This window comes from Filicampus tigris, chromosome 10 (assembly GCF_054856515.1).
Source record: "Filicampus tigris isolate MCC_2025a chromosome 10, RoL_Ftig_1.0, whole genome shotgun sequence".
Classification (NCBI taxonomy): domain Eukaryota; kingdom Metazoa; phylum Chordata; class Actinopteri; order Syngnathiformes; family Syngnathidae; genus Filicampus; species Filicampus tigris.
Window position 1 is genome coordinate 7,707,635 of NC_141226.1, and position 13,600 is coordinate 7,721,234.

The 13,600-nt window shown below is 41.2% G+C and overlaps 1 protein-coding gene across 1 annotated transcript; it reads left to right on the forward strand.

Annotated features, from left to right (window-relative positions):
• The first annotated feature begins 212 nt into the window (after positions 1 to 212).
• LOC147140604 (uncharacterized) lies at positions 213 to 12,310 on the forward strand. Its single transcript, XM_086043149.1, has 7 exons — positions 213 to 779; positions 1,340 to 1,542; positions 3,762 to 3,854; positions 3,935 to 4,030; positions 6,991 to 7,101; positions 9,339 to 9,468; positions 9,557 to 12,310. Exons 1-7 carry the CDS (start codon positions 767 to 769, stop codon positions 11,422 to 11,424), a joined length of 2,514 nt encoding a protein of 837 aa, XP_085899275.1. The 5' UTR covers positions 213 to 766; the 3' UTR covers positions 11,425 to 12,310.
• Positions 12,311 to 13,600: the final 1,290 nt, after the last annotated feature.

Sequence of the window (13,600 nt, forward strand, 5' to 3'; positions counted from 1 at the left end):
TCTCATTGATGCTTCCTGGTTCAGATTCCTCCACATCAGTGCTTTTTATTTCCGCTTAGTAAGACCCCAACTAAATGCTATAGACTTTAACCTTATTGACGTTTTGGGTTCTGCGGAGGATCAAAACAAAACAGTAACAATCCTATTTTGACAAAGGAGTGGGAAGTAGAGTTATATTTTCGAACGTAGTGAGCAAAAATGTAAAAAAAAAAAAAAAAAAAAAAAAGCTAATAAGTAGAGACACCTGAATTGATTTAAGTACAGTACGGAAATTAATCATTGTACTTTGTTACAGTCCACCTCTGCCGAAAACTAAAATGAAAGTAAAATAGGCCATTTGTTTTACTTGCAGTGTACAATACTAAATCCCACATTGTTTATTTTAAAACTATTAATTGCTTTGTGTATCTATCAATGTTGGTGTGAGTGAATTGGCTGTAGATAGATATGTGGTAAGAAATGGAATTCACCCCAGTGGTACTGATTGCTTTGTCAAGTTTTAGCAGGCTGCTGTTTTTAAGGCGTTCAGATGGGCGGTCGATGTAAATTCCCGGCAAGGTTTAAATCGGGCCGCCACGTTACTGAAAACGAACGCCCCTTAGTACAGAGTGACGCAAACTGAGTCTACGGGCTATTGAAGAGCATGTTTCAGGAAGAAGTTGGCACCCCTGCTAAATAAACTGTTAGCTTGTAGGCTAACTGGTAATACAATGAAAAGTCGTCCATGTAGAAATTTTGCCCTTCGTCGCAGTTGAAGAATTCGAAAATGAGCGACTTGGGTATGTATTGGATCGATGAACTCGATGAATATTTACATGTTTTACCTATTCGTTCTGCAAAAGCAAATATGTATCATCGGCTCTATAGGCCTCGACTAATCCCTGGAACGAGACTTGTTTTGATCACCGGTGGGTTAGCTTGGTGATATTTGCGGCCCTAGAGCTAGCATATTTATTATTTATTTTATTATTATATGTTGAACCGTTGTATATCAAGTGCAACTGTTGAGTATTTAGTGACATTCTAGTGAAAATTGTAGCATACCGCGGGCGTTTGGTTTGCTACCTATGAGGCTATAGCACAGGACAAACTGCGTTTCCTACAAGCTAGTCCCTAAATGTACGGTTCATGCCAGACGCGTGCGGCTTGTGTGGACTCCAGGATACGCGAGACTTTCTTTGTCAATTTTATTGTCGTCTGGATTTAACATGGAGCTCCATTTGATAAACGCCGAACAGGCCCATTGTCTAAAGTGAAAGTAGATTCCTTTGTGCATAGTGATTAAAGTGTTCAATGTGGCCAGGTTTAATACATTTTGAGCTTTCTGCTGTGTGTGAAGAATTCAATGTTCCCCTGTCATCACTGGCCCTCCTGGTCCCACCACTGAGGCTGATGTCAGCGGTGATGTGGGAAGTGGTTCGCCAGAGGAACATCAAGCATTATGGGAAGCTGGAGGAGTTCGTAACCATGGTTACAGATGCAGTTCCTGAGCTCATGAGTAAAAGAGAAGGGAGACTCTTGTCACTGGGCCTGAGGGCCAGGGTAAGCAAAAACCACTCCATATGATGACTTGTTGTAACAATGAGGAAGGTTGCTTAGATGGGGCCAGCACCGAAAATGTTAGGTGAAGCCACTGACCTAAATACCATGTTTAACCTGCCTGGAATTGTCACTTTCAAAAATCTTGTTTATATTCTAGAAGTATATTGTATTGTGGGTAGGGATGGGAATTTTGACTAAATTGCCTGCCGACTACTAGTCGACTAGTCTATAAGCAAGAAAACTTGAAATGTAATACATTGAATTCAAAGTTTAAAATGCAAATGTTTTGTGTATTTACAGTAGGGGCTATATTAGCCCAAACATTCTGGACAGTTTGTTAATTTAAATTTTATTGATGTAACAACAACTGACTGAATAAAAGTGAACAATTGAAAGAAAGAGAAATACATTTCTGATACATTTGCCAATGCAATGCATGGCATTTATGAATAATGTAATGGTACCGACTCCCAGTCCAGCAGGGTCTCATTCGCCATATGTTAGGTGCATTATCATGCACACAGGCGACGGCTTTATTTTCTAGTGCCCACGTACCCATCACACTCCGCAGGAGAGCAGCCAAGTTTTCAGCTTTGTGTCTTTCCTCCAAGGCGCATGAAGCACACAGCTGCGGAGATGTCCTTCGTCCACATACGTTATACACGTCATAGTCACGTAAGATTATAGCATTGGCCACATGGCTGACGCGCTCAAACGCTCGTAGTATCTACTAGAGCTATTCTCTCTCTTGGTGCTCAGCTTGTTTACAGAGGCCGAGGCAGATGCGTGAAGAACAATTTGCATGACACTAATGCAGCGTTTAACCGACTAGTAAAATACTAAATGTTAAATAAATCGTAGACGGTTAAACGACTAGTCGCGCACATCCCTAATTGTGGGAATGCTGAGCAATTGGTTAAAAATAACATAAGAATAGAAATGGAATCTACACTCAGGTTGTATTTAAACTGTGTGGGTCAGCATTCTTTTTTTTCTGCTCTTCAGTCTTCACTCTCCAGTGGCATAATTTTGATATGCACCATGCCAGCTAAAAAGAAAACAATTGCATTTAATTGGATATCTTCAGATTGGAATCAGGTCTCTTCCCAATGTGGTTTCCCAACTGCCAATGTGCCAATGCAATTGCAGTGTAAAGGCACAGCTCTGGTATACCACTACTCCATCAATGGAAGCTATTCACCTTTATCTATTTGAACAACACCAAATACAGCTTTTAATAGGAAGAATAGAAAGTTTGATATGGCCTAAATATGGTGCGTCAGGGATGTGATGATTTAATAACCAAAAGATTTGCTGGCTAATGGAATATTGGGGTTACTCTCATTTAAATCAATGGGGGGCAGAGTTAGCCCAGATCAACATGTAACATGTTGGTTAGACTTTGATGTTGCCACAGTCAGTTACCTTGAAAAGGTAACTTAGTTTATTTGCAGGTTACTTGACTTCAAAAGTAACTATTAGTAAGATTCAACAGATGCCGACAACCTCGCCTAACATTGACAACAGGTTTTGTCGATACTTAATTAAAAGTGCATTTTTAACAGTGACATTTAAGAATATAATTTCTTTTTTTAATTAAAAATAAATATAAACTTTTTATACTTAAGTAATTATTTTAATTTTTTTAAATGCGTCTTTTTTAAAAATCGTCATGTCACGACATTAATAGAGGCAAATCTGCTTAAAAAGTTGTTTTCCATTTGTGCAGTTCCAGCACCCTCTTGTGTTTACGGTCGTTTATTATACAATTCAAAACAATACAATTTTATTCATATAGCGCATTTCATAACAGCTGGAGCTGTAACAAAGCACTTTACCAACAATAAACAATTAAGTAATAATAATAATATATACACTACATATAATTGACACCGAAAAGAGCCGGAAATTTCAGGTCTGATCAAAAGCCAGCGAATAGAAATGTTTTAAAATATGGTATGTATGAATGAATGAATGAATGAATGACTGAAGTCCATTTTGGCCTGACATTGTTAACTGTAAATATTGTCATAGCAAAACTTTGCATTTATAAAGTGCCATAAGGTGGGTGTTTACCTTTACGCTTGAATGTGTGGCAATCCATGTTTTTAACCATTCATTTATTTTTGTAGTTTTAAAATTGTAGTTACCCATTCTTATGTTCTATAACAACAGTTTTCTGCCTGTGTGAAACTTATGTTGTGTAACATTTCCACCAGACCACTCTTGAATTGTTGCGATCTGAGCATCCTGACGATCTCAAAGCTGTGGAAACTCACCTCAACAGGATCCGATCATCTTGCATTGAAGAGGTGAGTGATGCCAGTCTCGTGTTGTCAGAGAGCATGTTACAATGCCATTGCTTACTGCCATTCTGTGTTCTGACGTCTAGACAAATGACCCTGTAATTGAAGCACCAGAGGCCAACTTTATGAAGCTGGTACAAGGCCTTATTGAAGATACCGATGGCAGGGAACATTTCCTCAAGGTAGAACAAACTACATAAGGTGTCTGTCTATACATTTATACATGAAGGTCAGTGTTCTCAGATGTTTGCTTTTTTGTAAATTATCTGAATATTGACCTACTTACCATCTTACCATCCAAACGGTGTGTCTTCTGATCCTTAGTCTTAAATTACATTTTTTTTTTTACTTAATTATCCTTAAAAATATGGTTATTACAGGCATTTAAGGTCTTTAAAATGAAACAAATGCAATACATTGTTGTTGATTTCCTTTGGAAGTCTTTGTAAACAATTTGATGAATTTGAATTAATTAGTCTGCAATCACTTTATAATGTTTTATACTTCTTTTATATGATATACTATATTGTACAATAAATATCCATCCATCCATTTTCTGAACCACTTCGCCTCACTGGGGTGACAGGCGTGCTCAATCCTATCCCAATTGTCATTGGGTAATAATCAGAATTCTTAAAATAATGTACCCCATTGAACCCCGCACACGTATTATGTTTTATAGTTAATGACTATAAGGTCATAGAAATATCTAGCTTACTTAAGCCATTAAGGCCTAAAGCGCCTGGCTCAACAGCTCCCCAAAACCTAAAGTCATCTTTGGAATTACCCTTGAAAACCTGAAGTTTTCCCAGAAATTCAACACCAATAAATAATGAATATCTCAGCCCCTGTAGTGTCAGTGCAAAAGAAGCACTATTTTTAATTAAAAAAAAAAAAAAAAGAGTGGTAATTACCATCTTCTTTTCTGTCACAAAGACGTTGATATTGTCATTGTCTACAAACATATATCTTAACTAGGGCTGTCAATTCAGCTTGTTATTTTCGAAATTAGTCCAACCCCCTTTTGACGGCGTCAATTTTTTTGATCGCGTTATTAAGGTTTCCATAGAAACCAGCGGCTGCATTAATAAAGGCTACTGGTCACCATGTATACATGTATATTAAAAAAAAATGCTTTCGAGTAGAGGAGGAGTTACATCTGCTTCAAAATATTGGCGATGAGGATGAATTGCTCGGCTGAGTCCCCCAGCCCCAGTGAGAGTCGTGACGTACATTGTTGGTAGTGCAAGTTGTTCTTCCTTATCTTCGGAGGCCGTGGTATGGCGGGTTACAATAGGTTTGAGTTTATGTATTTCTTCTGGCGTCTTCCTTGCTAAAGACAACCGACACGGCAGGACAGGATTTTGTTGCGTCTTCGTATTCAGACGTGAACAGCCACGCTCTAATTCACCTCTCTCTCTCCTTTCTTCTCCGCCCAGGAAATGCGCGGTACCAAACCAAATAAAAAAGGAATGAATACTAAAGCACAATATAAATAAATATATACTCACAAAACAATATTGCAGCATTTTTGAAAAATAATAAATAGAAAATAATATGCCGTTTGCGAGAGCCGCACGGAACAATAACAACGGTCCACCAACTGTTTGTCATTGACTTATCTGACACAATTTACATTCAAATATAGCCACAACAGTATTTTAATAAATAAAATACTTTTATTAGACACTCGAGCAACGAGTAATAATCTTTTTAGTCGATGACGTCATTGCCAGAGGGCAATAAAAGTGACGTGCATAAAAATGACTGCTCTCGTATAGTTCTAAATCCAAGCAGCGCTGAAGCAACAACTCACCCTCAAAAAGAAATAAATATATCCGTCAGAACAACGTCATAGTAAATGATCTTGTGTGTGTGCGTGCGCGGACGTGTGTAGGTGTGTGTGTGTTTTTGAAAGGGCTGAGGGGCTGTTTGTATGAGTTGAATCCAATGCTTGTTTTTTCAATTGAAGGGGAAGTTAACCCAAACATTTTTTCTTCAAGAATATGTTCTATGCATGCCCCCTAGTTGAAACAAGGCGTTCTGATTAATATTGTGTTTGTGGAATATGCGTCAAGCAGCAAAATCTAGCCATCTCAGGGTCGACCATTTTATCTCTTCTGTCGACTGAAAATGACATCACAGATACCCTGAGAGCTCAAATAACGACCAATCATGGCTCAGTTTCAGAAAACAGGTGAGCTGTGATTGGTCGTTATCTGAGCCCTGAGCAACTGCGATGTCATTTTCAGTCGACAGACATGACAAAATGGCCGTTAAAAAAAAGGTGGATTAACTCTTATTCCACAAATGCAGTATTTATCAGAGTGCCATGTTTCAACTAGTGGTCTTGCATAGAGCATATTCTTGAAAAATATGTTTGGGTTGACCTCCCTTTAATAAAGTATTTGCATGAGAAAATCAATCCTCTTATTCATGTTAAGGGTATTCAAATTAAAGTAAAATAATGGGACAGAAAAATGAAGGGATTTTTTTACAATTAATAAAATGTGCGATTAACTACGAGTTAACTATAAAAAATGCGATTAACTATGATTAAATATTTTAATCGCTTGTCAGCACTAATCTTAACCATATATCACACTCGACTGGGTATACTGCTTCAAAGTCCATAATCGCGTCGTCTATATCACTGCCGTTACTCATTTAAGAGCGACTGCGACTGCGGCGTCCACCATTATAACTCGAAAGATTTCCGGAAAATCCTCCACGGGTTTACGACACCGTCACGTGTATACTCTGATGCATTTCATTAGTTAAGAAACTGAGAATTAAATAATAAATCGAAAATGACATATACGCTCTCCCGGCTTTAAGGGTAGAAAGACGCAACAGCGCTCCCGGCTCTAGTGGTAGTAACGCGGTTATGCGCTTCCGCTATTATTGGGTTAAATCTGCAGAGGCCATGTCGCTAGAAATGTCCGCAGTAGATTACTTGCACAGCTAACCCCGGGAACTTCACCACAAATTATTCTGTTCAACATTGTTCAAATCTGGACGCACACACATCAAGGACAACGGATATTCATACAATGGCATAATGTTATCAGATAAAAGATGTTTCCTTCATGTATAGTCCAATGCTTTTACGAGCAACAACTTTCATTCTTTTACCCCACAGAATGTGTTTCCAGTGGAGTATGGCCCTGACTTCGACACAGCACTGGAGACGCTTGTTTGTGAATTCTTCACCAGACTTGAAGAGCTGCTGCCAATCCCAGATTTCAAGCAGGTGCACCATCAAAAATGGCCCAATTATTGAAGCAAAGCAGTTCACACTGAGTTGCAGCTCTACACTTCTGCAAATCAGTAACACTGGTCAACAGCAAATTTGAATCAGAGATGGCTTAATGTGTCCCTAAAAGTATTCTTGCGGCTGATTTAGAAAAAAAAAAAAGTTTTACTTTTTTCTAGCACATCACGTTTTTGAGATATTTTCATTTTTTTGCTATAAAAGCTTGCGTAACACGGGTTTTACCATGTGTTGTAATTTATAGCTATGACTTTCAAAATTCCATTTGTTGATGAACCTAACCCTTAATTCATAAATATTACAAAATATTAGACTTTACACCAATCTGACGGAGTGGATCGAAATCAGTCGATATTTAGCATTTTATGCAAAATCGCTGATCGACTGTTATGTCATAATTTGCACGATCTGTCAATGACATCATTGATCGGATCCATGAAATAAGATACAACCTCATTCACTCCGGGGTCATTACGTGCTGCCATAGTGTATATGTGAGCCCGAAAGCTTATTTATTTTTAGCCTGGCCGCGTATCATGTGAGCCTTTGCGCTGGCAGGCGGAAGTTCTGCCTTCCTATCACAAAGTAAAGTAAGAGTTTGTGTAGCATTTTTTTTAATTTTTTGACTGGTAAAAGTCTGAAAGCCGTTTAATTACGGTTAGGAAAAAAAACTAGCTACATTCTGTGTTATTTAATTCTAACATTTTTTAAAATTCAAAATAGCTATCACTCAGCATATTTGACCTTCGGCCATGCTCATTCAGGTGTGTTCGAACCAACACGAAAATAGCTCCATTTTGACAGACACTAAACTTTTGCTAAACGAGGGTAAGAGATATACAGCGGTCATACAGAGCATGAGTTGAGCTATTCTCATGATGTGATTGCATATAAAGTCAATACTGTTTGTATGGATAGGAGCGAATCTGTACACCTACACTGGAGCCAAACAGCTTTGAGCGTGTGCTACTTCGGCACATACATGCCAGGTAAAAGGTGGACAAACAGTGTAGGACAGGGGTGCTCACACTTTTACAGCATGCGAGCTACTTATAAAATAACCAAGTCAAAATGATCTACCTTCCGGGTATAGTATTTTTTTACGTATTTGTAGTGGGTAGGTCCTACCGACTACAAAAATGCAAAACATATTTATTTTCAAATATATTGAGGATTCCTCATTTACAATGTATGTTGATGTACCTCTTGTATAACCGCATGAGACAATCTCACACAACACAACATGATTAACTATGAACATCTATTTTTTTAAATGTTATGCCACCCATTGATTGGATGCGAGACTCCAATTCTCAGTCTCTGAGTAAAGCGTACGGAGATTCTGTAAGACGCAACTTACGGTATGACATTTACAAAATAAAGGCATCGTATTTCAAAATACAGATGGCAGCCATTAGAAATGCCATGCGATCTACCAATACTACCTTTGCGATCGACTGGTAGATCGCGATCGACGTATTGAGCGCCCCTGATGTAGGATAAAATAATCATTGCGGTATGTGGGCACCGGGACTTGTACAACACAGCCAGATTCCAATACGAGCCAGAAAGGAGCAGGCAGCAGGAGCACATTGTGAAGCTGGTAAGTAAGTGTATGTATGCACTTGTTTACAACTTTACAGCTGCTGAACCAAGATAGCAATAGTATTTAGCCAAATTAGCCAACGTTTTTACAAAATTTCCCAGCTGCCTAAATGCCTAATGTTCGTGCATTTTTTTTCCCATTTATATCAGAGAAGGAGATGTGGTAAACATTACATGTTAATTTGGGGGGTTTAAATTATTTTTTCCAATGTATTTTTGCTATGCCGAGGATCAACTGTTGAATAAATACAAGTTGTTTAAATAGCTATATTGCGCCATCTTCTGGTTGAATTGTGATCGAGTATTGTTTTTTCCAAACTTGCTGATCGGGCCCAAAAATGCTGATCGTGTCAAGTCTATTAAATATATTACATATTATATTATTATGAAAACCTGATGTTCTAGAGGAAAAAACGTGGTGCAAATTTGGAATCTGCACAAACTATTCATATAGAAAAGTTTACTTGTATCTCTAATTTTATATTAAAATTTTTTTTAAAGAGTACAAATTTGTTGACCAGTGTAATTTAAGCATCCTTGGTCCTCTTGAACGATGCTATATAAATTGAAGTTGTCATTCTTAACTTAAGAAAAATATTGTCCTTTTTTAGACTGCGTCTTGGCTTAGTGCTTCCCCCTCTGTCCTTGAGGAGTACATACAGTGTGTGTCAACTGGAGAAGACCTCAAATTTCTCCTTCAAAGCAAAGAGTGTCATGGAAAATTGGCAAAAACTACTGTTGGTATGGTCTTTGTACATTCTCGGTAAATGTTGAATGTTTTGCGTGTGATACTTGTTCCAGTCATTTCCTTTTTTTTCCCCCCACACAGCTCCTTTTCAGTCTGACGATCTTCTTATCCCATCCTTGTCTCTGCCCCCCTCTTTGGAAGTGGCCATCGCGTCACACCCGAGCGCTTGTGACGATGACCACAATGTTCCTCAGATAGTCATGTTTGACGAAGAACTGTCCACCAACCCTTCCACGTCAACTGACTTTCCCGATTCTCCGAAAAGAACTGATATGTCCTCATCTCCCTGTCACAGACCGCAGGTAGCGACACACAAATGCTCTGAATGTGGCAAATGCTTCAAGCATCATTCCGTGCTGGTGGAGCACCAGCGAGTCCACAGCGGTCTGCAGCCTTACAACTGCTCCGAGTGCGGGAGGGCTTTCAGAACAGCCACTCTGCTGGCCGGCCACAGGCTGCGCAAATGCAAAAATGCGGCATACCTGTGCATAAAATGCGGGAACAGCTTTCCCTCATCGCTGGACAAATTCCGACACCACTGCCCAAAACGAGGACGTAACTATGATTGCGGGCACTGCAGAAAGACATTCCAAAAGTCAAGCAGCCTGAAGGAACACCTCCACACTCACGTTCAGAGCCGCCTTTTCAAGTGCAGCCACTGCGGTGAAGGTTTTTCCGGCATCGGCGAGCTAAAGTATCACCAGCAGGTGGATCATGACAAGCCGTACCAGTGCAAACAATGTGGGAAGAGCTTCATCTCCTCCAAGTGTCTGGTGAAACATCAACAACGCCACGATGAGGTCAGCGAGATGGAGGCCTCCAAATTAATGAGCGGTGGCAAACGAAGGAAATGTGGCGCCGCTCATCGCATTTCCTCTTTTCCCTCAAGGAAACTGGCTGTCAAATCCGCGTACCCTCGGGGACGAGTCACCCACAACTGCCCGCTGTGCGGAAGGAGCTTCAAGTATCGCTTTGAGTTTCTCGAGCATCAGCGGTTTCACACGGCCGTCAAGCCGTACAAATGCTCCCAGTGCGGCAAAGCCTTCCGCACTGAGGCTCACCTGTCTGGCCACCGAAAAAGGAAGTGCAAGAACGCCGCCCACATTTGCACCAAGTGCGGTTGTCAGTTTAGGTCCGTGCACGAATGCGTGAGGCACCAGTGCGTGCAGCTGCTGACCAAATACGAGTGCTCGCACTGCGGGAAGACCTTCAAGATGGCCCACCTGCTGAGGAACCATCAGATGACTGAACATCAGCTGCCCTACAGCCCCAACCATCGCTTCAGGTGCCGATACTGCGACGAGACCTTCCCCGGGATCAGCGAGCTCAAATATCATCAACGGGTGGACCACGAGAAACCGTACCAGTGCCAGGAGTGCGGCAAATGCTTCCTGTCTGAAAAGTGCTTGTCCAATCACGAGCTGCGCCACAACGACGACAGGCCCGAGGGCTGCCCGGTCTGCGGCCGCGGCTTCCGAAACCGCTACGACTTGAAGCAGCACATGCGCACGCATACGGGAGAGCGTCCTTACCAATGCACGCACTGCTCGCAGTGCTTCTCCACTGCCGGCGGCCTGAGGAGCCACACGCGAGTTCACACCGGCGAGAAGCCTCACGTGTGCCCGGATTGCGGGAAGGCTTTCTCCCAGATGGGCGCCATGCGCACTCACAGGCTCACCCATACTGGCGAGAGGCCCTTCAAGTGCACAGTGTGCGGGAAAGGCTTCACCATGGCGCACAAGGTGACGGTGCACATGCGCGTCCACACCGGCGAGCGGCCGTACGTGTGCTCTCAGTGCGGGAAGGCCTTCTCTGACGGGAGCGTGCTCAAGCAGCACATGCTCAACCACTCTGGGGTGCGACCTTTCCACTGCCAGATCTGTCCCAAGACGTATACCTGTCTCAACCACCTGAGGAGGCACCTCAAAAGTCATTCCTCCATGAACTGACTCTGACACTAAGCAGTACCTACACAGGGCAAAGGTGAACCGCTCATCTGCAAAGTCATCGAGATTTGCACGTTGTGATCCCCCAATTCCATCTAAAAGACTGGATCGTTTTTCCACAAGCATGGGTGTCATTTCTGTGCGATGTATAAAACCCAAAGTCTCTATTTTTGAAGGACATGTAATGTGTCAAAATTGGGCTCTGTAACCTTCATGAACAATGCAAAGTCAGAAACAGTCTCTTTATATTCCATTGTGGTTTTCTGAGTTTGACATGTTCAAATTAAATGACATTGGTTACAATTTGGTGTGAATTTGCTGTCCTTCAAAATAACCAAGTTTTTTTTTGTAATCTCAACACTAGAGGGCAGTAGCTATTTGTTGCCGGTTTGGGTTACACCAGCTGCAATCAGGAGGATCACACTGTTTATCCTGGAACGACTTGCTTGTTTTAAAATGTTCACATATGAGGAGACGAGTGAGTGATGGGTTGCTGATACTTTGCAAGTTCATCTGGTCCATTTCCTGTCAGTTTCATTTATTTGGCGCGCGTTGGAATCTTGATTGGACTGCAATTTCCTGCAGGTCCGACTGGCGCCCTGTGGCATCTGCAAGCAAAGTAAACTGTCGGGATGACCGTTCACTTTTTGTTATTCGTGCATTGACTCGCATGAAAACGAAGCCTTCGCTGGCATTATAACCGAATCGTCGTGATTAAGATCTTCCAGCTGTTTGTTTTTTTTTGTGGGCAAGAAAAAGAAGTTTTAAGGGTTTTTTTTCCCCCCCTCACTTGTTTGATGCAAATGTTCCACGAGTGTAGTTACTTTAGAACCATTATTTCATCAAACTTAAACCCTGTTTCTAATAAAAGTGGCTCTGTGTTCATTCAGCCCTTTATGCTCAGTTTTTTTCTCGCCCTCTGACTCAGATTTGCTACTAGTCCTGTCTACTTAACGTCCGGATCTTGTGGAAACTCATTTTCTCTGCCAAAAACATTGGCCAGAAGTGGCCGTCATGAATTGCTGCATGTAGACCTATATGCGCTTTGGGCTTACCTTAACTTTTGAGGGTGGAACATGTTCTTAGTTCCCTTAGGGTAATAATGATAAAATGGGTGAGCTCATTGTGTGATCTTAAAACTGTCTGCCCTCCACATGCTTGTAAAGAAGTAAAAAAAACAAAAAAAACAATGGGCACGTATTCCTCCCTTTAAGCACAAATTCTTATATAACTGTACAAACAAAGCCAACTTATAATTTCTCTATTAAACTGCAGTTAAATGTGGATTTCAGAGAACTCCTATATGGAGACACCCCGAAACACAGGCATCAAGATTTATACATGCTGCCATAAAACTGCACTGATTTATTATGTGGACTGTCTCGTAAACACAGATCATTACCAGATGTCTCCCCCACCCACCCCATCTTCTCTTCTCCCGCCTTGCATCTGCTCACTGTGAGCAACTGTGTCTCCAAGAAAAGTGAGCTCAGTGGAAAAAGTGAGTCCAGGACAGTCCCACCACACACATGTATGTCCACAGCAACCATGAAACATCCATCCCACTCATCACCTGGCCAAGCGAACCCTTTCGCGTTTTCTGTTCTTCCATGGGAGTGTACAGCGCCTTGAAACGCTCATTCTCAAAGTTGTGTCCACTAGATGGCACTGTGTTTCTTCCTGCTGCACCGGTTGAGGGGGGCCAAGAATTCCCTCCTCCCTTTGCGTCTCCTCATATTTTCTTTGAATGTTCGTATCAGGTCTGGAAAGTTGAACCAGATGTATTCACATAGAGAACTTTTCACATAACTGAAAATATCACCAACGTTTGCATCACATTCGTTGTTGGCAACACATGGTCCCACTGTCCGTCAATAGACAGTGATTTTCAATGACAAATGTGCATCCATCCCTTGTTAAATGTTATACCTGATCTTATTTTATTCAAGTTCCAAAATTCAAACATTCGAGTGAAAGTTTCCTCCTGAAAGGAAAGAAAAACAGTATGAGCATGCATATGCATGGTGGTTTGTTTTGTACGTCCATAATTCTCTTTGGAGCCCTTATAAGGAAGCAGCTATATCTGAGATTTTGTGTAAACCTTTAGCCTATGCGCGTTCTCGCCAAATGTGGCTCTCGTGCACTGAAGGAAAAAAAAGCGCGTGCACGCCCTCTCCTC